At 43.4% G+C, this 24,340-nt stretch overlaps 1 protein-coding gene across 1 annotated transcript in view; it reads right to left on the bottom strand.

Moving 5' to 3' along the window:
- Positions 1-24,340, bottom strand: part of usp39 (ubiquitin specific peptidase 39) — a 45,686-nt gene that overhangs the window by 5,788 nt on the left and 15,558 nt on the right. The window contains exons 4-9 of the mRNA XM_060906833.1: positions 23,262-23,398; positions 11,261-11,413; positions 9,888-10,113; positions 9,161-9,235; positions 8,903-8,970; positions 4,373-4,561 (exon numbers count right to left, since the gene is read on the bottom strand). Of these exons, the coding sequence (XP_060762816.1) occupies positions 4,373-4,561; positions 8,903-8,970; positions 9,161-9,235; positions 9,888-10,113; positions 11,261-11,413; positions 23,262-23,398 (848 nt within the window). The remainder of the gene's footprint in view (positions 1-4,372; positions 4,562-8,902; positions 8,971-9,160; positions 9,236-9,887; positions 10,114-11,260; positions 11,414-23,261; positions 23,399-24,340) is intronic.

Raw genomic sequence — 24,340 nt, 5'->3', positions numbered from 1 at the left:
ATCTCTGTGCGTAAGGGTCAAGGCCGGAAAACCATACTGGGTGCCCGTGCTCTTCAGGCCCTTAGACGGCACTGCATCACATACAGGCATGCTTCTGTATTGGAAATCACAAAATGGGCTCAGGAATATTTCCAGAGAACATTATCTGTGAACACAATTCACCGTGCCATCCGCCGTTGCCAGCTAAAACTCTATAGTTCAAAGAAGAAGCCGTATCTAAACATGATCCAGAAGCGCAGACATCTTCTCTGGGCCAAGGCTCATTTAAAATGAACTGTGGCAAAGTGGAAAACTGTTCTATGGTCAGACGAATCAAAATTTGAAGTTCTTTATGGAAATCAGGGATGCCGTGTCATTCGGACTAAAGAGAAGGACGACCCAAGTTGTTATCAGCGCTCAGTTCAGAAGCCTGCATCTCTGATGGTATGGGGTTGGCATTAGTGCGTGTGGCATGGGCAGCTTACACATCTGGAAAGACACCAATGCTGAAAGGTATATCCAGGTTCTAGAGCAACATATGCTCCCATCCAGACGACGTCTCTTTCAGGAAAGACCTTGCATTTTCCAACATGACCATGCCAAACCACATACTGTATCAATTACAGCATCATGGCTGCGTAGAAGAAGGGTCCGGGTACTGAACTGGCCAGCCTGCAGTCCAGATCTTTCACCCATAAACATTTGGCGCATCATAAAACGGAAGATATGACAAAAAAAAAAAAAAAAAAAAAGACCTAAGACAGTTGAGCAACTAGAATCCTACACTAGACAAGAATGGGTTAACATTCCTATCCCTAAACTTGAGCAACTTGTCTCCTCAGTCCCCAGACGTTTACAGACTGTTGTAAAGAGAAAAGGGGATGTCTCACAGTGGCAAACATGGCCTTGTCCCAACTTTTTTGAGATGTGTTGTCATGAAATTTAAAAAATCACCTAATTTTTCTCTTTAAATGATACATTTTCTCAGTTTAAACATTTGATATGTCATCTATGTTCTATTCTGAATAAAATATGGCATTTTGAAACTTCCACATCATTGCATTCCGTTTTCTTTACAATTTGTACTGTCCCAACTTTTTTGGAATTGGGGTTGTACATAGCATATTTCAAAACACTCATAACTTGCTATGGACCCTTTTCACGTGACGTCACGACAAACGCGGCCGCCAATTTGGACATGTACTACCAGTAGTTTACCACAGCCAACATTGAGGAACGGCAGCAAAGAAAGTTTTTACTTTCAGCAAGACTTCCATCATGCCACTATATTGTTGTGCACCTGGATGTAGTAACCATCAACAAACAAGGCAAGGTTTATCATTTTATCGGATCCCGATGGAGAAGATGGATAGCGGCCATTAACAGGAAAGATTGGCAGCCCTCGGCATACCAACGCTTGTGTAGTGACCACTTTGTTGGAGGTAAGACGAATAAAATTAGCCAGAAAAGGCATTACATTGCTGTTAACATTCTGTGGCGGCGAGTGTGTAACCAAATAGGTTAAAATAACCCATTGTAACCTCTCTGTTCTTCTGTAGTAGCTATTGTTGACTAGCTAATGTCAACAACATAGTAGCTAGTATGTTACTGTAGCAATGTTTATGTTCAGTCATTTGGATGACTGTTAAAACCTTTCAGTCTCAAGTTTTTCCTTTACTGGATTTACTAGTTTACTGTAATTATGATCCGGCAGCTATTTACACCGGATGCAGTGTAAATAGCTGCCGGAGCCAACGTCCGAGGTTCCGGAGCGCGCTCCAGCTTGCTCCCCCTCAAATTAAGCAGCGCGCCCCGGCTTGCTCCCGGAGTGCTCCGGCCGAGGTTCCGGAGCGCGCTCCGGCTTGCTCCCCCTCAAATTAAGCAGCGCACTCCGGCTTGCTCCCCCTCAAATTAAGCAGCGCGCTCCGGCTTGCTCCGGAGCAAGCCGGAGCGCGCTGCTTAATTTGAGGGGGAGCAAGCCGAAGCGCGCTTCGGAACCTCGGAAGTTGGCGTGTATGTGTATGGCGATGGGTTTTTAACGACATAGGTATACAGATCATGTGGGCCGAAGTCAGGTAAAGACGAGGGCTTCGTGTACTTCCGTACGTCAGTGAACAATCCTGGTGGAAGCAGGTAAACGTCGTTCTCTAAGCCTGCTAACCTCAATTTTTGCAAATACCTCTCCCTCTGCTCGCCCTGTAAATGCCCTACAAAAAAGGGCGAGCAGGGTCTATAGCAGTGACAAAATAGTTGCCAGGAATGCATTCCTATATTTAATAAAATGAGATACAGTAAATAGAATTTTGATTAAAAAAATTTGCCTTCAGTTCCCCTTTAACGTTAGTTCAACTAACCTTACATTACCAGCGAGCTTGTCTGTTTAAAGACTACAAATACTGTGAATAAGTTAACCATGGACAAAGATCCCATCATTTAGACACTTATTTTCAGTGCATTTATGTAATCTCACACACCTGCCGTTCCTGGAATTCTCCATACCAGTCAGGATATACATACACTACCGTTCAAAAGTTTGGGGTCACTTTGAAATGTCCTTATTTTTGAAAGAAAAGCACTGTTCTTTTCAATGAAGATCACTTTAAACTAATCAGAAATAAACTCTATACATTGCTAATGTGGTAAATGACTATTCTAGCTAAATTCTACTAAATGTCTGGTTTTTGGTGCAATATCTACATAGGTGTATAGAGGCCCATTTCCAGCAACTCTCACTCCAGTGTTCTAATGGTACAATGTGTTTGCTCATTGCCTCAGAAGGCTAATGGATGATTAGAAAACCCTTGTACAATCATGTTAGCACAGCTGAAAACAGTTTAGCTCTTTAGAGAAGCTATAAAACTGACCTTCCTTTGAGCAGATTGAGTTTCTGGAGCATCACATTTGTGGGGTCGATTAAATGCTCAAAATGGCCAGAAAAATGTATTGACTATATTTTCTATTCATTTTACAACTTATGGTGGTAAATAAAAGTGTGACTTTTCATGGAAAACACAAAATTGTCTGGGTGACCCCAAACTTTTGAACGGTAGTGTACATCGAATGTTTCATCAGGTTAGATGTATTGCCTCCTCCCACCACACATGACCTGAGGCACTGTTTGCACACAGGTGTAGACAGGGACTCCACCTCTCACTTGCCCTAAAAGCAAAACATCGCCATATCTCGCTCAGAGAGCCTCGTTTCTCGAAAAGTTTTGAGCGCCCTCCCAAACTTAGCTAGATCTCTCAAAGCGGTCACTGGTCAGAGGGAGAGCCCTTCCACTGTTAGACTTGTGTCACACCCACAAGCTGCCAGCTTTGTCTTTAAGGGCGGGACGCATGTGTGATCTCTTAAAGGAGCATTTCAGAGTAAAGTGAAAAAAGCAGCAAGATTCAGTAACTATGGAAATTTACAAAATGGTAATATCGTACCATTTCAAATGTCAAATTTACCAGGCGACTGGAACAACCCTACTCAGTAGTCTACAGAAACATTCTGTCTGCCAATTTACAGAGAAATGCATCAAATCTAATTGGGAGGAAATTCATCCTGCAGCAAGTCTATGACCCAAAACAAAGGACATCATTTAGAAAAAAAAAAAAGGGTAAAGGTTTTAGACGGGCCAAGTTCATCACCAAACCTTAACCAAACTGAGCAGCATTTCACCTGCTGAAGGAAGAACTCCCACAAAACAAACAAACAAAAGAAGCTGTGATACAAACCTGGAAAAGTATCACAAAAGAAGAATGCAACAGTTTGAGGTCAATGGGTCAGCAGCTTGATGCCGTTGTTGCAAACAAGGGATATGCAACTAAATATTAAGTATGATTTACTTAAGACCATCTTAAACTTAATACCTAAAAAAAGGGTGGTACCAAAGGTACCATGTTCTAAGCTGTTTAACACTTCTCGATGTAAATATCAGGAAATGAAAGCTGAAATTCTGATCTATCGTTTCATTTCTCTTTTGAACTCAAACTCAAGTGTTTTCAGTGTATAGCCAAAACAAACAAATTGGCCTTGCTGTTCCAATATTTTCAAAGGGGACTGTATATTTGCCTCATAAATCAAAGGCAAAACTAATGAAGTAAAATGTCAGACACCAAACGTCTGAGCTAATCACCTATATTTGGAGCAAGGACAAAATTGTGAAAACTCAATTCTCCACTTTCATTTTAAATTTAAGAATGAACATATAATATAGGCTAGATTTCATGGTCATGTTTTTAATAACAAAACCACATTACAATCACTATTAAAGGAATTCATGCTGCATATCAGTAGCTATTTTTCATTTCATGTTTAATATCTACATTAATAATAAATACCAATTTGAAAACATACGACTACTTAAAAGAAAAACACTCTCTCATTATGCTCTTATAGCTGGTACCTTTTCAGTGATGCCATTGAACTTTGCCAGAATGTTGAAGAGAGGAACCTGAGGGATGATCAGCTGCTCCTTCTCATCTTTGTAGAGCGGAGCTGTAGGTAGGTCAAGGGTGAGGTACAGAAAAGTGGACTCCAGCATCTCCTCCTGATACTCCTCCTTCTGCAGCAGCGCCTCTTTCTCCTCTGCAGGCTGTAGTGGCAGGAAAGTGTACGGAAGAATGTTTATTAGTCTGTAAAAGTCTCAATTTAACCTTGTATGCCAGAACTCTAGGTTCCTCCTTGTGCCTGGGTAAATCTGAACCACAAGTTTATAGTAAAATCGGCAGCAAAACGTGAATATTCCACACACAAAAAAAATGGTGTTTGTCTGACATTAAAACAGCTGTCAAAATGGCAACTACACATTTTAGTCTCTGCACTGGTACATCCCACATCATCTTTCGGCTGCTTCTGTTAGGGGTCACCACAGCAGATCTGCTCTGCATATTTGATTTACCATAGATTTTATACTGAATGTGCTTCCTGACACAACCCTCTCCAATCTATCTGGGCTTGGGATCAGCACTAAGAATTCACCAGCTTGTACAGTCCCAGTGACTGGGTATTTTTACCTAGTCTGCATGTCTTTGGACTGTGGGGGAAACCAGAGCACCCAGAGGAAACCCACACAGGCATGAGCAGAACATGCAAACGCCACACAGAAAGGCCCCCCCATCAGCCCTGAGGTTTGAACTCAGAATCTTCTCGCTGTGAGGCAACAGTGCTAACCACTACACCATCATGCTGCCCAAACCACATAAAATGTCAAAATAGCAAAATAAGCAACCCACAATGGTGCACAAGAAGTTTTTCGATATCATTATTTAGCAATTTTCTTTGGGGTTTTTAAAAATTGTATTTAGTACAGCACTGTATGGCTTCATATATAGCCACTAACCGTTTATCATTGTGTTGCTTCCTCTTGAGAACATTCACAATAAACACTGTTTTAAATCACCAAATTTCTGGAAATACATTAAAAATGCAAAACTGATAAAAACTTATCCATCTATACGCTGAACATCTGGAAAGTCATGAATGCAACTTAAACCTAGCTTAGGATAGAATCTTAAGTATTTCATCTCAAATTAAATAAAACCTATAAAATGCTTAGCTAACACAAGCATTTTAAATACCAACTATTGTATAAAAACAGCCTGTTCCTGATTCCAGTTTTTATAGTATTTATTTATTATATAGTGTTTTATTGGGAAATACACCACTCGTATTTTTCATACGAACTACATCCAGGATATTGAGTAACATATTTTTCAATATCCCCACTTGTGAGAAGGTCAAGGAGAGATTTTGATAAACTTGGGTACTTTTTGCTTGTGAATTTGTCTATACAATAAGAAGAAAAATCACACGTTGGCTTGAAGATACGTATGAAGTTTATCTTCTCATGCTGAAAAACTCATTCTTCATATGAAATACATCCCAGACCTGAGTAACATATTTTCCAATATTTCAGTATTTCCGATGACGTCACTCCCAGTGTTCCGCTGACTTGACGTGCATTGTCAAAACAGGGTTCTTGCAGGTTTCAGTAAGTTAAATTTAAGACCTTTTTAAGACCTTTTGAGACCATTACGCGTAAAAATTTAAGACCAACACGACACATTACTAGAAACATTCGAATTATCCCAGATATTCTCAAAACATTCCATTTATTGATTTAGTTATAGAAAAATATAAAATAAACTCATAAAACAGATAATCAAAGTACTTGGCGATAACAGAACTTCCTGACATCCATATTTGCAACACAACACTAGTAGGCTATATACACATCCTAACCCTACAAATGTCTGAGTTCATCCCCTTTAGCACCGATCTCAGTTTCAAGGGCTTTCAGTTCAGCAAGTTTGTCTTTGTACGCCCTTCTCAGGGCATTGGACTTGGAAAGAAGCTGAGCCATCTTGGAGCCAGCTTTGCTCTCAGCTTCTTCTGCAAGTGCATCTGCTTCCCTGGCAAGACAGGCAGACACATCTTCTAAGCTTGTCTTCCTTTTCTTCAGGTCCTCCAGAGACTGCTCAGCCAGTTTTCTTTTCTGGCTCTGGGATTCCTTTTCTTTTCTAATGCGTTCCTGATCGAGAAAGAGTCGATATTTTGACCGGGCTGCACTCACAGATGCCATTAGTTCCTTGGTGAGGGGGACCTGAGTGACACCCCCATGCATTGCAACAAAGTCACATATGAGCCTCTGTGCAACAATTGTGTCCTCTTGCATGTTTTTGGTCTCCACCTCCTTGTTGACAGAAAAACATGTCAACATGTCGAATTTGAATCTAGAATGCAATAGGCTACTCATTTTCACTCCATGTGTGGACAATATGCCAACTGAAAAATCATTAACGTTAGGCTTTCATTTCCATAGGCTAGAAAATAGCTGATCACAGGACATGCACATTACAATAGACTATAGCTCATTCAATTTTGTAATGGCATATTCCTCTAGATGGGTAGCCTTTGACATGATGTTCAAATGCAGGTTTAACGTTATTGTTATTACATTAGCCTATCTACAAATTGCTCAGTAAAAGTAGGCCATGACTTACTTCAATGTGCTTCAGAAGGTCCTGCGCTGTCCCATGAACTGAGATCCCATGTATCTCAACCGCACCTCTCCATTGCTCCAGAAACGAGCGTGGAGGTCCAGCTGCTTGGATTTGGTGGATGAGTTGAAGCTCTCGTCGAACATCAAGACATACTGTCCGCTAATGGCGTTTATTAGTTCTCTCTTAATGAAGTCCGCTATGCCAAATCTTGCTATGTAAGCGATTTTGTTCGGTCCGCACGTAAACGTTTTCACAATGCTCGAGTCAGGGAACATTGCCTGGAAAAGGTCACTGATATTTTCGTTACTGTTATATGACATATGTCTTGTTACTGTGTGGAGAATCCAAAGTACCTCCGATTTTGAGGTCTCGGTGGACCTGAAAGTAGACCGAAGATCATTAGGCCTAGGCCTACTTGACGAAGCTGTAACATTATTGCCCTGGAGTCCGGAGGGGCCAAGCATCAACGATGATGCAGACAGCTGGGACGGGGAACAAAACTGTGTGATGCTTTGACTCCGCTGAAGGCTTTTCATGGCAAGTTGGTGTTTGTCCGCTTTGGCATGAGACTCAAGCGCCTTCACACCCAATGTCCCTAACTGTAATACCTTCTTGCATACTTTGCAGCGAGCTTCATATTTACTGCTGGGGACAGCTTGTAACCAGCTGCAAAACTCACCGTTATCGAGCCAAGTTTCGTTGAACACACACTTCCCCATGTTCTTTGAAACTAACGTAGCCTCGCCTACGCGCCTAACAACCTTGACTTGCTACTGCACAAATTCAGCAGGCAGGTAGCCTAGTGGACAAACTGGGCCATTGCCTACCTGCAGTGAGCAATGGGATTTGTAGTTTTATCACCACGTAGAAAAATACAACCAACTTATGATTAGTTCTACGGCATTTAATATTTTATTTTCTGAGGACAGCGCTTCGCAGGAATGAAAGAATGTAAATTTAAGACTTGACTAATTAAAATTTAAGACCAAGGACAAAAATATGGGTGTTTTAAAGACTTTTTGAGGCCTTAAATTTAACTTTTTCAATTTGAGACTTTTTAAGGACCCGCGAGAACCCCGCAAAATGGCTAACCAGTTCAAAATTGAAATTCTTTTGACTAACTAAGGTATTTTTGTGGATGTGTCTTGAGGATAAAAAGAATATTACATAGTGGTGTGAAGATTTTATATTAAATATAAATTACCAGCTAGGAGGTCCGAATTGTCAAATACCGTGACCGAGGTCTTGAAAATACTAACCGAGGCCTCTGGGCCGAGGTCAGTATTTTCAAGGCCGAGGTCATGATATTTCACGATACGGACAGACCTTAAGCTGGTAAATAATATATTTATTTTTTTCCTTTACCAAGTTCTACGAGAAAATGAGAGCGCCCGAAAGGGAAACCATATTTAGAACAAACCTGCTACAAGCTCGTTTTCAGCTTTCTCCTGAAATGTTTTTTTTATTTCGTCTTCATCAGGGTAGTAAAACTCGCTTTTGCTGTGAACACTGTCGTTATCGCTATCCATGCTGTAAAATTAATGCTATTATACTGAGAAATGCGAAAATAAATGTTGACAAAAAACTGCTACTATGTTTGTTGTTGTGAAAGAGCAAGTTGCCAAAAGGTCCGTAACCGGGGTCTGGATCGTAGGACTCCGGACCGCTTGTGAGCCAATCAGAGCGCATGATTTGATGGAAACCGGACCACGAAAAAATAAATGAAGCTTATCTTCTCGTGTTGAAAAATACATCACTCATGAATTATGTTCACCACTTGAAGATAAACTTCATATCTTCACGCAACTATGTAATAGCCCCTCTCTCAAATAAATAAACAAACAAACAAAAAAAACCCCACACACACTATGAGTGATAAACTATCCATCAAAGCATTTAAGGCATGACTGCAGCACTCAAGTGTTACTCACCAAATCAGGGTGGGGAAGTTTCTTTGAGAAGATACGCATAGACCCCTGGAAGACTTTTGTGAGAATAGCTGGAAAGTGTCAAAGTAGAAATGTTATACTGAGAAGAATTAAGTGAAAATAAGATTGCTGCTATGCAAACACCTTTTCCCATAATTAAACAAACATGTACACCTCAGTTACATACAAAATAATACAGTAACATACTGAGACAGCAGAATTAGAAAAACATTACAAACAAACAACCATGCTGAAACTCACATGGTTTCTTCTTAGTTCCACCCAGAGCGCCATGCAGTGCATTTAGGAACCAAGAAAGAAAGTCCACAGCATCCCCTACAGGACAAACGGAACATCACAGCTAGCTTATAATCTTCCTTTCTGGATCTCCATTGCCCCTTTTCCACCAAAGCAGTTCCAGGGCTGGTTCGGGGCCAGTGCTTAGTTTGGAACCGGGTTTTCTGTTTCCACTGACAAAGAACTGGCTCTGGGGCCAGAAAAACTGGTTCCAGGCTAGCACCAACTCTTTGCTGGGCCAGAGAAAAGAACCGCTTATGTCAGCGGGGGGGGGCGGAGTTGTTAAGACCAACAACAATAACAAGACCGCGAAAGATCGCCATTTTTAAGCGACGAGAAGCAGCAGCTGTACAAACGCGAAGTCATCCATTATTATTATTGTTGTTGTTGCTGCTGCTTCTTCCGTGTTGTTTTTGCTTCGATATTCGCGCCAAGGTTTATGCAAACGTAGCGACGTAACTGACGTATACAGCGACGTAATGATGTGGCTTCCCTTAGCACCGCGAGCTATGGAAAAGCAAACTGGTTCTCAGCTGGCTCTCAAGTTGAACGAGTTGTGAACCAGCACCAGCACTGGCCCCGAACCAGCCCTGGAACTGATTTGGTGGAAAAGGGGTACATGTGAACAAAAAGAACTAGTGCAAAGCTGAATTACACTCCCAGTGTGGCACATCAGTCTGCAGTGTAGTACCTTGCTTGGTGATCTGGAAGGTCTTCTTACTGCAAAGCACCACAGCCTGCAGCATTTCATGTGGCGAGACATGGGCCTTAAAGTTGCGTGGGTTCCAGAGCTTACGCATGAGCTCACCAAAGCGCTGCACCAGCAGGAACATGATGTCGCCAGGAGGCCGCCGGATCCCACGGTAGTTCTCTTCCTCTAAAAAGTAATTGCGGAGAGGAGGTACGTTGCACAGAGCCTTCAGGAAAATGAAGAGACAAAGGAAGATTTCTTCACTCCATAAAGAATGACGCAAACACTAAAGGACTCCTGCCTTGACCAGGTAACTTCAGTACATTAAATAAACTCCCATGTTTCAGAGAATTAAGGCTTTGCATCAACTATCACATGTGGATGTAGTGTGTTTGCTATAGATGTATGCATGTGTAAATGTTAACAAAACCTGGACAAATGATTACATTCAAAAGATTTAAATAAAGGTTAAATAGGGTTTAGGCCATGAAACATGAACGTTCATAAGGGAAAAAGACTTATGTACACAGAGGACCAGTTAAAGTGCACCCAACAGAGAATTTAAACACCATTAAAACTGTACAACAAGTTGGGAATAATGACAATGTGGGTCAGGGGAAAAAGGTGTTTGGGGTTTTTGTTTAACACATTTACTTTGTTTTATTATCTGATCATTTACAACAGCAACAATTACTTCTAATAATCTGTTGGTTCAGTACAGATAATCTGTAAGAATGCACTGAAATGAAGCCCATGGTCCAATGAATAAATGATCAGTGTAGAATGAATGAGTTGCAGAACATGCGAGCTGACAAGCTTGAACTATGCAATAAAAACATCAACCTGCATTTCTTCATTTTTGTCATTTGGTGCTGAATTGATAAGTGTTTGAATGAACTTTACTCGATATTTAGTGCTGTCAGATTTATAAATTAGAACGTTAATCTATATGGAAATCGTATAAATGTAAATAAGTGCCAGCATTCAACATTCTCAGGTTTTTACTTTCACCTTGGGAAAAATGTTCTCCTTCTTCCTTGGCTTAGAAAATGGCAGAATAATTTTTAGCAACAAATCATAAACTTTGTCACCATACTGCCTACACTAGGAAAAGAAATCTCTTGCTGATTAAAGCGGCTGTTATAATGTTAGATATTTAATATATTATTGCCTTAAGTTTTTTAATCATCTACTTTAGATGCTGCCAAAAACATAAAAATGATATGACTATGTGTGACAAAATCAGGTCTTTTGAAATTAGTTTATAGTCAAACAGCCTGCAGAAACTAACTAATCCCACATTAAACTAATTGCCATTGGGACAGGACATTAGCAACATTAGTCCTAATTCTGACAATGTTTATCATACATACCTGTAGAACGACATTGGTGTAGTCATTGGCCTTGATATTATTGAGGCCCACAATACCAGGCAGGTACGTTGTGCCATCGTAGGCCCTGTACAGCTTCCCCTGCTTATCCAAATTATTAATGTGCTGTTTGGTGAACGTTGGCTTCAGCACATACTGCAGAGAGAGAGAAAAAAAAAGCTTATTAACACTTAAAAAAAAAAAATCACTTATGAAAGATTTTTTTTTTTTAATTCTGAAAGCAGAGTAACTAAGCAAGTAAAATCTACAGGAGTTAGTAGAATGTCTCGGAGGGATCAGGACACTTCGTCCAATGACCCTTTCATCCAATAGTTGAGACATTTCGTCCAAAGCCTTTTTCATATGCACCATCAATTATTTTATATGTGCAACAAGATTGAGATATAAATAAATCATAATTCATTTAAGTTCATAATTCATTGGGGTGTATGGGGTGTTCGGGAGGGGTAGTACCTCTGACGGGGGAACAGTCGCACCTTCGGGTGGTTCTTCCGCTTTGGTCCCCACCGGCACTCAACTCTCACATGTGGCTCCAAGTAGCTGTTTGCATGCAACAGCGGCCACGCCCCGGGAAACCGCTTCGACTGGCGGACGAAACCATGTGAGGGTAGCCGACGGGTCTGATACACTCGGTGAGTTAGGGCTTGTCTACCTACGCATGCGAAGACTGGACTCCGGTGACCACGCGGATGAAACCACCAGACTGGTTCAACGGGCAGGAAGGCGGATACAGCACAGCACTGTGGAGCGCAACCAGGGCACAGTGAGACACGTGGGACATTGATGGCCATCCACTGCATCCTGACTCCTCTCCAGCCGTCTCGACCATGTCTTGCTACTGGATATAGATGGGCCGGGACGAGAGAGTGAGGCTGACGACTTTGCGCAACTCTCCCTCACTTTAATCCAACTCACGCGCAAGTCACAACTTCACCCATTATCACCTAACCATTCTTCATCATCATTCTTCAAGTCCTGCGGCGATGGGGGCGTGGCGAAGCGACAGGTGTGGATACGCTGGCAGTCGTAGTCACAATCCTACACGTAGGCGGCTCAGGCCATAGGGTCGTCTTCCATCGAACTGAAGCAGCGCTGGGATTCGGCAGCCACCTGAGCGTCGGAGCAGCCCTCTTCAGGATAGCACTGCTCCCCCCTAGCCTGGGGAAGGGACTAGAAAAGGTGTCCCAAAAATTGCCTGCTTCACCTTACCCTGGCCAGCTTGCCGCGGCTGGCGGGGATCCCTCTATAGCGGTAAGAAGAAAACAAAATCTACAAAAGATGATACCACTCATCTTAGGCACATGGAATGTGCGCACACTGTTGGACCGTGCCGGGACTGACAGACCTGAGAGGAGGACTGCGCTTATTGCGAGAGAGCTGGCAAGGTACAGGGTACAGATTGCCGCCCTTAGCGAGACACGCTTTGCTGATGAAGGTCAACTGTCAGAGGTACACGCCTGGTACACTTTCTTCTGGATTGGACGCAAACAAGAAGAACGTCGTGAGGCGGGAGTTGGATTCGCCATTAAATTCAACCTAGCCAACAAGCTGGCTACGCCCCCTAAGGGTATCAATGATCGCCTGATGACTGTCCGACTGCCACTGCCCAGAAAGCGGTATGCCACACTGATCAGCGCCTATGCACCCACCATGACCAACCCTGATGAGGTCAAAGAAAGATTCTATGAGGATCTGTGTGCGACCATTTCCGCCGTGCCCAGAACTGATAAACTCATCATCCTTGGTGATTTTAACGCCAGAGTAGGCACCGACCATGCATCATGGGAAGGAGTCCTAGGGAAAATGGACTAGGCAAATGCAACAGTAATGGCTTACTGCTACTGGAAACCTGCTCTGCACACCAGCTACTCATTACCAACACAGTCTTTTGCCTACCCAACCGTAACAAGACGTCGTGGATGCATCCTCGCTCCAAACAGTGGCACTTGCTGGATTACATCATCGTCAGGCAAAGGGATAGGCAAGACGTCAGAGTCACCAAAGCTATGTGCGGCGCAGAGTGTTGGACAGATCACCGCTTGTTGATCTCAAAGCTCAACATCAGGATTCAGCTACCCAGACGCCCACAGGGAAAGAAGGCCCCAAAACGTCTGAACGTCTCAAAGCTGAAGAAAGATGACGTCAAGCAGTCACTGGCTGAAGAGATCGACAGCAAGCTGCAACAACAGAGTATGGACTCACAAGATGTTGAGTCCGACTGGACGATCTTTCGTGATATCGTCTACGCTGCTGCCTCAGAGGTGGTGGGTCTCACCACACGAAAGCACCAGGACTGGTTCGATGACAACAACGAACGCATTCGGTCTTTGTTGGACGAGAAACATCGCCTTCATCGAGCACACCTCAACGATCCATCATCAGCGTCCAAGAAAGCTGTATTCTGCAACATCAGAAGAAGTGTACAGCTGGAGTTACGCCAAATGCAGGATACATGGCTCAGCGAGAAAGCCGATGAGATCCAGTCTTATGCTGATCGCAATGACATGAAGAACTTTTACAGTGCGCTCAAGACTGTCTACGGGCCTACTTCGTCGGGGTCGTCTCCACTCCTCAGTGCAGATGGAAACGTACTGATCACTGACAAGGAAAAGGTACTTGAACGCTGGGCAGAACACTTCAGTAGCGTACTCAACTGCCCATCTGTCATCAACGAAGAAGCGATCACAAGGCTGCCTCAGGTTCCAACCAAGCACTCCCTTGCCGATGCCCCTACTGAAGCTGAAGTGGAAAAAGCAGTGAAGCGCCTGTCGAGTGGAAAAGCACCGGGTGCTGACTCCATCCCTGCGGAAATCTACGCTTCTGGTGGCCCAACTTTGATCAGGAAGCTCACTGAGCTATTCCAGTCTATGTGGAGCCAGGAGAAAATTCCGCAGGAACTCAAGGATGCTTCTATCGTCCACTTGTACAAGCGCAAAGGAAATCGGCAGGCGTGTGACAACCACCGCGGCATCTCGCTACTCTCCATTGCCGGGAAGATCTTGGCCAGAGTTTTGCTGAACCGCCTGATTGACCATTTGGAAGAAGGACTATTACCTGAAAGTCAGTGCGGGTTCAGACAGGGTCGCAGCACAGTGGACATGATTTTCGCAGCACGTCAGCTCCAGGAGAAGTGTCGGGAGCAGAATGTCAGCCTCTACACCACCTTTGTGGACCTGACTAAGGCTTTCGACACTGTCTGCCGAGAGGGACTCTGGAAGATCATGGCCAAGTTTGGCTGCCCTGCAAAGTTCATTTCCCTGGTCAGGCAGTTCCATGACAGCATGCAAGCTAGCGTACAGGATGATGGAGAGCACTCAGAGCCGTTTCCTGTCACAAACGGCGTGAAACAGGGCTGTGTCCTCGCTCCGACACTCTTCAGTATGATGTTCTCGGCCATGCTGACTGACGCTTTTCGTGAGGGTGACATTGGAGTCGACTTCAGATTCCGAACTGATGGAAAGCTGTTCAACCTACGGAGACTGCAGGCAAAAACCAAAGTCCAGGATGACGTCGCCCGTGACTTTCTCTTTGCTGACGACTGCGCATTGAATGCTGGTACCCAGTCTGACATGCAGGAAAGCATGGACCAGTTCGCCAAAGCCTGCGACGACTTTGGTCTGACAATAAGCACAAAGAAGACCGAAGTGATGCACCAGCCAGCTCCTGCAACTCCCTACACAGAACCAAACCAACCATCACGGTCCACGGCGAGAAGCTGACAGTGGCGGACAAGTTTGTTTACCTTGGCAGCACACTGTCACGAACTGTCAGCATCGACGAGGAGGTGTCGTACAGGATTGCCAGGGCCAGCTCGGCCTTCGGCAGACTCAGAGACAGAGTTTGGGAGAGAAGAGGAATCAGCCTCCAGACTAAGCTAAAGGTGTACCGTGCTGTCGTTCTACCCTCTTTACTGTACGCCTGTGAAACATGGACGGTGTACAGTCGGCATGCCAGACAGCTGAACTCCTTCCACATGAGATGTCTCAGAAACCTGCTGCACATCAAATGGCAGGACAAAGTGCCAGATACAGAGGTACTCCAGAGAGCCCAGATGGAGAGCGTTCACGCGATGCTTAAACGCTCCCAGCTCAGATGGGCAGGGCACGTTCTCCGTATGCCTGATGAGCGACTGCCAAAGAGGTTGCTGTATGGTGAACTGAAGGAAGGCAAGCGGTCTCAAGGAGGCCAGAGGAAGCGCTACAAAGACACACTGAAAGCTTCCCTGAAGTGCTGCAGCATCAACCCTGACACCTGGGAAACAACGGCACAAGACCGTTGTGCATGGCGCCACGTGGTTAACTCTGGTGTGTCAGGCTACGAAGTGAGGCGTGTGGAGGAGCAGGAGCAGAAACGCCAGAGACGCAAAAGCAGAGCGACCACCACCTCCCAGCCTGGTTCGCCCCCGGCACATGCGTGTCCACACTGTAACAGACATTTTCGAGCGAGGATCGGATTGATCAGCCATCTTCACACTCACAAGACCCAGTGATACGAGAAGTTGTGGTCGTCTTCGCCGCGAAGGACGAACATCAATTAATTTAAGGGAGTGCAGGTTCATGACTGCATCTCCCGCGATTTATATACCTGTTAACCTTTCTGTCCCTCCCGCTGTCAGGGAGCGGGAGGAGACGTATGCAAGTGCAGAAGCAAATGTTTATTAACAATTGTAAAAACAGACAGGCAAACAATCCAAAACGGCAGGCAATCTCGTAAACGTGAAACTAGCAAAAGGTCAGGCAAGGCACAAACAGGCTAAATCAAGCAAAGAAAAAAAAAACAGAAACTAAGAACAGGAACGGAAACCCAGGGAATCTACACGGGAGAATAAGGCTCGGTAATGCGCGCTGACGTGGTGTAATAACGCACATTCAGTGCGAAGTTTCTCAATCTTTATTATGTAGGCACACTGATGCCTCTTGATCGTGTGCAGGTGAGCTTCATTAACAGCATGCGTGCGAGAGTCCGCTCGGCGTGCGCACAGTCCAGAGTGCACCGGAGCATACTCTTGCATGCGCTAGATATCTGGTAAGTGGGAGTACAGATTTTCTATGTAATTTGGTCTAATAAAAACGATCTCGGGTGGCACGGTGGTGTAGTGGTTAGCGCTGTCGCCTCACAGCAAGAAGGTCCGGGTTCGAGCCCCATGGCTGGCGAGCAGGGCTCTATAGTGCGCACGTTTCACTCGCATTTGTGAGCAAATTTTTCAGCATGCGAACAACGAAAAAAAAAAAACGCGCATTCGTGCGAGGGCTTCTTGCAGCCGACAATTTAGGAAAGCACTGAGCACAGACACGACGAGTTTAACATTCTAAAATGTATCAAACGTTAAACTGCAAAGTATGTAAATCCAGCGCTGGATAGCCTACCTAATATAGTGTAACGAGTAACGGCCTGTATTGTTGTGTGTGTGTGTGTGTGTGTTCAGTGTTGTGTACGTGGGTGTGTGTGTGTGTGTGTGTGTTCTGCCTGCGCCTTGCTCCCTGTCTGTAGTTGTGTGCATTGCCTCTGTCTTGCACTGCGGTGGTTCCCACGGTAGCCGGGGGGGGAAGTGAAAAAGTTACATTTTTTTTGCCGTTCTGCCATGCTAGTGCGTTTTACTGGGACACGAGATTTCAGCATTTTTATTCTTCTCGGTCTGTAGCTTGAATAAGTTTAGGCTACTGAATAACACTTTCAATTAAAGTTGAGTCTGGTGCTTTTGTGCTGACGCTACAATAGCCTACTATCACAAATATCCCCCGTAACATTTCCCGTTTTCTACTCATCTTTCTGTGATTGCCCCTCTTTCCCACGGTTGTATGTTGTGGGTGTAGCATTAGGTGGGAAAAGTGCTTTTTAGGGATTCATCAGATCAGTCAACTGAGAGATAACCGAGAGCTGGTTCAGACCGAGCTGAGAAATATATTCGCTATGCAGAGAATAATGGCGTTTTTTAAAAGCAATGATGGTGGAAACAAGAATAAAAGAATGGACGAGGAAGAAAGTGTAGTGAAGAAAGCTAGAACAACAGGAGAAGGTGCGGGAAAATTATATAATGAGATGGAAAGCACACACCCCAGTGCAAACATTTAGATGGGAACATACAACACAGCAGAAAGACAAATAATATAGAGTACAGTGGTGCTTGAAAGTTTGTGAACCCTTTAGAATTTTCTATATTTCTGCATAAATATGACCGAAAACATCATCAGATTTCCACACAAGTCCTAAAAGTAGATAAAGAGAACCCACTTAAACAAATGAGACAAAAATATTATACTTGGTCATTTACTTATTGAGGAAAATGATCCAATATTACATATCTGTGAGTGGCAAAAGTATGTGAACCCCTAGGATTAGCAGTTAATTTGAAGGTGAAATTAGAGTAAGGTGTTTTCAATCAGTGGGATGACAATCAGGTGTGAGTAGGCACCCTGTTTTATTTAAAGAACAGGGATCTATCAACATCTGATCTTTACAACACATGTTTGTGGAAGTGTATCATGCCACGAACAAAGGAGAGTTCTGAGGACCTCAGAAAAAGCGTTGTTGATGCTCATCAGGCTGAAAAAGGTTACAAAACCATCTCTAACGAGTTTGGACTCCACCCATCCACAGTCAGACACATTGTGAACAAAATGGAGGAAATTCAAGACCATTGTTACCCTCCCCAGGAGTGGTCGACCAACAAAGATGCAAGAGCAAGGCGTGTAATAGTCGGCGAGGTCACAAAGGACTCCAGGGTAACGTCTAAGCAACTGAAGGCCTCTTTCACATTGGCTAATGTTAATGTTCATGAGTCCACCATCAGGAGAACACTGAACAACAATGGTGTGCATGGCAGGGTTGCAAGGAGAAAGTCACTGCTCTCCAAAAAGAACATTGCTGCTCGTCTGTAGTTTGCTAAAGATCACGTGGACAAGCCAGAAGGCTATTGGAAATATGTTTTGTGGACAGATGAGACCAAAATAGAACTTTTTGGTTTAAATGAGAAGCGTTATGTTTGGAGAAAGGAAAACACTGCATTCCAGCATAAGAACCTTATCCCATCTGTGAAACATAGTGGTGGTAGTATCATGATTTGGGGCTGTTTTGCTGCATCTGGGCCAGGGCGGCTTGCCATCATTGATGGAAGAATGAATTCTGAATTATAGCAGCGAATTCTAAAGGAAAATGTCAGGACATCTGTCCATGAACTGAATCTCAAAAGAAGGTGGGTCATGCAGCAAGACAACGACCCTAAGCACACAAGTCGTTCTACCAAAGAATGGTTAAAGAAGAATAAAGTTAAATGTTTTGGAATGGCCAAGTCAAACCTTAATCCAATCAAAATATTGTGGAAGGACCTGAAGCGAGCAGTTCATGTGAGGAAACCCACCAACATCCCAGAGTTGAAGCTGTTCTGTACGGAGGAATGGGCTAAAATTCAGAGGTGGGGACTTGAGACTTGGGCTCGAGTCGACTCGAGTCACTGTTTTCATGACTTGTGACTTGACAAAACATGAAAATACTTGAGACTTGACTCGGAAGTTTAAGACTCGGGACTTGACTTGACACACGATGACTTGAGTGACATTTCCATCGTGCTTTTATTGTGAAAATAAAATGTAATATGCACATACTTCAGTAATTTTGATTGCACTGCCGTTGCGTTGTCACCGCCCTGTCCATCAGGCACGCTCTCTGCATGGGCTATATACCACGCCCCATGCCACGATGTGTTCACAGATTTCACATCATATCATCATGTCAGCCATCCCAAGAGTAATCACTTTCGGCTTCAAGGGCTACTGCCTAGAAGGTAAACGACGAACGGCGCAGTGCAAGATTTGCAACGTGACGATTTCTGACAGCCAGACCACGACCTCCAATTTCGTCTGGCATTTGAAGATCCATTCTGCCCAGTAAGTTTATTAATGTGTTGTTATTTGGTGATAGCAGCTAAACTCCTCGTTAGCCAATGTTAGCCACGAGAGTGAGCGGTAGGAGGATTTTAGCCGTTGCAGATGTAGCTAGGGATTCAGTTTATTATTATGAAATTCTTATGTGAATGCTGGTAAGCAATGTAGTTACGTCAAGTTTAATGATATTGTATATCAGTAGTAGTAAGTTCATTGTGCACTTTGCAGTCGTGATGCTGAATAACATAAGCAGCTTCCTACCCTGTTGTTCTGTTTCAGGGTTAAGCTAATGGTCAGCTTGTGAACATGTACACGTTCATGAGCAGTACAAATTCGTGTAAGTGTGTTCGTGTACATTAGCCAGACTGTCCATAGGGCAGAGAGGCAGGGGAGTTTATCATAGCCGTTTGAAATAGCAGTGCAGCAACCTGCACATTTTTTTCGTCACACTACCCGATCAAAAAAGAAAAGAAAACTCCGTCCCACTGCCTATCATGCACTATTGAAAAAAGCGCCACGATTTGGATTCACCGTCATGCCACTCGCTGTTTGAATACAGGCTAGCAGCAATACTAAACTCTGCAAAATAGGCTGACTGTGCGCGGGAGTCTTGGTTCCCGCTGTAACACAGTGTTAGGAAAATAAATTGTGCAGTCATCCAAACCATGAATTTACATTTAGTATATCAGGCTACCAGGCCGCCAAAACAATGGTTTGAATGACTACAATTTAGAGAGCACAACTCTGTAACTGAACAGGTGCATTGGATATTTCCCAGTGAGGTAATTTAAAAAGTCTCTGGGTAATTGTTCAAGGAAAGATGAATCCCGCGCACTGTCCTTTCCGTATTGTTCCCGAAACGTTGCACTTGTGGTAAGGAGGACAGTGCGTTAGCCACGACCGAAACGTTGTGAGCAAAGTTCCTGTGGAAAGGAATGTGCAGGATGCATATTTAACATTTATTTTCATAACAATCTATTATAGCGGGAACCAAGACTCCCGCGCCAAAGTCGTTCTATGTGTCCACGCTCCGCACAGGCTGAGGCAGCCTCGGAGAGGGAGAGAGCGCTTTTGCACACACCTCTGTAGCTTGTCATATGGGGTAAGATGATGTCACTTTTGCACGGGCAAACAGGTCTTCTTTTTTTCGGTTTCTCCACATGTATCTTATTAATAATAATCATCTCATCTGACGTGATTAGAGATTGGAGGAGCTCATGCCCCTGTTAACCCAAGGTGTTGTCCTACCCTCTTTTAACTACGCACATAACAGAATGCCAATTCTCTGTTTATTTTTCTTGTTGGCTGATGACAATGTGAGAAACTTAGTTGGCTTTCAATCTTGCAATCAATTTTGCCATCAATAAATAACTTTGTGACATTATTACTGTTTTGTTTTATGTATTTTACAGAACATGAGTATTTAAAATGCAAATATTTAACAGGTTGGGCACATGTGCCAGGGATATTTACTGACATTTACTTATGTATTGCCTTTTCAATGTATTAAATTCATATTCTGCTGCTAAAATTACGCCAATACGCCTAAGGTGACTTGACTTGGACTTGACTTATTATAGGACTTGACTTGACTTGACATAGCCTGTGACTTGACTTGACTTGCCCAAGACAAAAAAGACTTGGGACTTGAAGGTTAAGACTTGAGACTTGGTCCCATCTCTGCTAAAATTCCTCCAAGCTGGTGTGCAGGACTGATCAACAGTTACCACAAACATTTAGTTGCAGTTATTGCTGCACAATGGGGTCACACCAGATACTGAAAGCAAAGGTTCACATACTTTTGCCACTCACAGATATGTAATATTGGATCATTTTCCTCAATAAATAAATGACCAAGTATAATATTTTTGCCTCATTTGTTTGACTGGGTTCTCTTTATCTACTTTTAGGACTTGTGTGAAAATCTGATGATGTTTTCAGTCATATTTATGCAGAAATATAGAAAATTCTAAAGGGTTCACAAACTTTCAAGCACCACTGTATATACAAATGGTGCATGTCACAACACAGCAGAAAAACAAAGAATATATATGTACACAACTGGGCGTGTTGAGTTGATGTTAATTGCACATTAGTTATAGAAACTCAGTTCAGCTACAAAACTCAGGATATTGCACTGTATTTGGTATTGCATTGTATTGATGCAATACCAAATGTATGGATGTAAAAGTGTAGAAATATAAAATATACAAAAGCTATAAAAACTAAAAAGTTGCTTTGTGAGGTTGCACTGTAATAAGTATTGCACTGTATCAGGTAAGTGTGAGAATATTGTCCTTTTAGGTCCTTGTTGGTGCATTGTTGCACCTGCCAGAAGTGGCATCAGTCAGTGCATGTAATTAGCCTTTTTCACATTACGTCACTTGCAGAAGAACCTCACATCCGTTTTCAGCCTTTTGAATGGAAGAAGAGGCGGCATGCTAATCTGCTGGCTAACAAGTAGCAACCATAGAAAGTCAGTAAACTTCCTTTCCAAAACAAGGCGGATAGGTGACTGGAATGGTCGCTAACAATACGTAATGATAAACAACAATGCGCAATATTATCATCAATCTTATCTGTGAATGACACAGTTTTGTTAACATATGTTGCCGCCGTATACCTCTTCTTCCATTCAAAAGGCTGAAAACGGATACGAGTTCCCCTGCAAGTGACGTAATGTGAAAAAGGCTAATTGTTCAAGGTGGTTATGGCCTGTAGGAAAAAAAACTGTTTTTGAGTCTGTTGGTCCTTGCTGTGATGCACCTGTAACGCCTGCCTGAGGGCAGCAAGTCAAAGAACTCAGAGCCAGGGTGGGAGCTGTCCTTGATGATGTTGTTAGCTCTGCTGAGCTCTGCTCTCTGTTTAGCTACTGTTTGTTCATTCATTCAGTTGTTCGTTATTCATTTGTTTATTCATTCATTCATTCGTTCATTCTCAATTGAATTTTGCGTTTTATGTGTTGGTGTGTCTAAGGTTTGCGCTGCAATAAACCTTTAAAATGAAAACCTACTTGTACTTGTGCCCCCATTTTTTTCCCTGTGCTCCTAAAATTTTTAACTTAGGAGCACGTGTGCTCCTGAAAAAAAAAGTTAGTGTAGAGCCCTGCCGCCGGGGGCCTTTCTGTGCGGAGTCTGCATGTTCTCCCCGTGTCCGCGTGGGTTTCCTCTGGGTGCTCCGTTTTCCCCTACATTCCAAAGACATGCAGGTTAGGTTAACTGGTGACTCTAAATTGACCGTAGGTGTGAATGGTTGTCTATGTGTTAGCCCTGTGATGACCTGGCGACTTGTCCAGGGTGTACCCCGCCTTTCGCCCGTAGTCAGCTGGGATAGGCTCCAGCTTGCCTGCGACCCTGTAGAACAGGATAAAAGCGGCTAGAGATAATGAGATGAGAAAAACGATCTCTCCCCACAAGCGGCCCCAGCCGAACGCGCCCGAAGTTGACACTCGCTGAGTCCCATCATTTCTGGTTTCGTTTTCCATACATCCACACATTATCTGTAGCTGCTTATCCTGTTCTACAGGGTCGCAGGCAAGCTGGAGCCTATCCCAGCTGACTATGGGTGGGAGGCGAGGTACACCCTGGACAAGTCGCCAGGTTAATGCAGGGCTGACACATAGACACACACAACCATTATTCACACTCACATTCACACCTACGGTTTCGTTTTCATTTTGCAAAAATGTGTTTTGCTTCGGTCAAATTCCATTGAGAATTCCTCCTTTTTTCGAAGAAATACCTGAAATACAAAATAACTGATAGTGCGTATGAAAACGGCTTTGGACGAAATGTCTTAACTATTGGATGATATGGCATTGGAAATAACCATTGGATGAAATTACCTGTATCCATCTCAGAATGTATGTAAAGGCTTGCTGAAGTGGGTCTGGTACATTGCAGTGGCCTATGCTTATATGAAATAAATAGATTTTGATATCTAGGGCTCCTAAGTTGCACAACAGGAAAGCGTTCACCCGATCGTTCAGAGATCGTGAATTCAAATCTTAACGTGACAGTGATCCATGGCCGGGAGCCAAAGAAAGCAAAATATCCATTACATTCACAGGCTAACTGCTTACTGCAGCTTTCTTTATTACTCACAGTGATGTCCTCAAGAGATGAATCAATGATCTCGTAGTTATCTGGTAGACAGTAGAATTTGAGCGTGTGAAGATTTAAGAAGACATGATGTGTGAACTGAACACTGTGGGTGTAGGCATGAGACTTCAGACCTCTCCCTGAAACACATAAGCACAGCCAGTCCTTTCTTTACTAGAGATTCTCATCTGGAGCCTATAAACTTGTACCTAAAAACTATGATACTCACACTGTCCTTTCAACACAGTCCTATCTGTCTTTACTCTTCTACTGTATGCACCCTGTAAAGATTAATTCTGGGTGTTACCCAGGAGAGGACGCGATCCTACAAGTCTGCTACCTCTCTAGGTTTCTTCATGTCATCTCAGGAAGCATTTTCCTTCATGAGGTCGCCTCCAAGTTGCTCATAAAGGATCTAAATCTACACCCAGATGCACTACAATGTCTAGGTCAATGTCAAGTCCTATATAAATAAAACTGAAATTAAGTGAAATGTATAAAGTAGCATAATTTATATTAACGTCAGTATTCATCCTAGAGCCCTGCACTCCCGCGGGAGTCCCGCGGGACTCGCGGGACCCGCCGCAAAGCAGTGCGGCGCGGGACAAATTTTGAAAGCTCATTGCGGGCGCGGGCGGGACCAGAAGTGCACATATGCGCGCGCGGGCGGGAGCGGGACTGCACATATGCGGCGCGGGTGGAAGCAGTGATAAGCCGCACTCCCGCTAACTAAAAACATGCTTGAAATAAAATTTATAAATTATTAATTTATGTCTATCATATATAATTTGTGCTGGATATTTTATTTGGCATTAATAAAAACATTTTAAGATGCCTAAATTTGCAGAGAAAGTCAGATTGCCAGATTGAATGAGAAATGGCATCTTAAACTTGCCATTGATCACCCTAAGGGGAAATTCTTTGATCACTCTAATGACTGGCAGTTCACACACCCAGCTAACAAGAGAACCACGAGTGAATTGATTTACTTGTTGCGTTAGTCTACAACTTTAATCAGAGAGACAGGTTACACAGTGACGGTAGGCTTGACTCAATGCTATCCCAGAAATCCTTCCTGTAAT

This window comes from Neoarius graeffei, chromosome 24, assembly GCF_027579695.1.
Source record: "Neoarius graeffei isolate fNeoGra1 chromosome 24, fNeoGra1.pri, whole genome shotgun sequence".
In the NCBI taxonomy this organism is placed as follows: Eukaryota; Metazoa; Chordata; class Actinopteri; order Siluriformes; family Ariidae; genus Neoarius; species Neoarius graeffei.
This window is presented reverse-complemented; position numbering and strand designations above follow the sequence as displayed.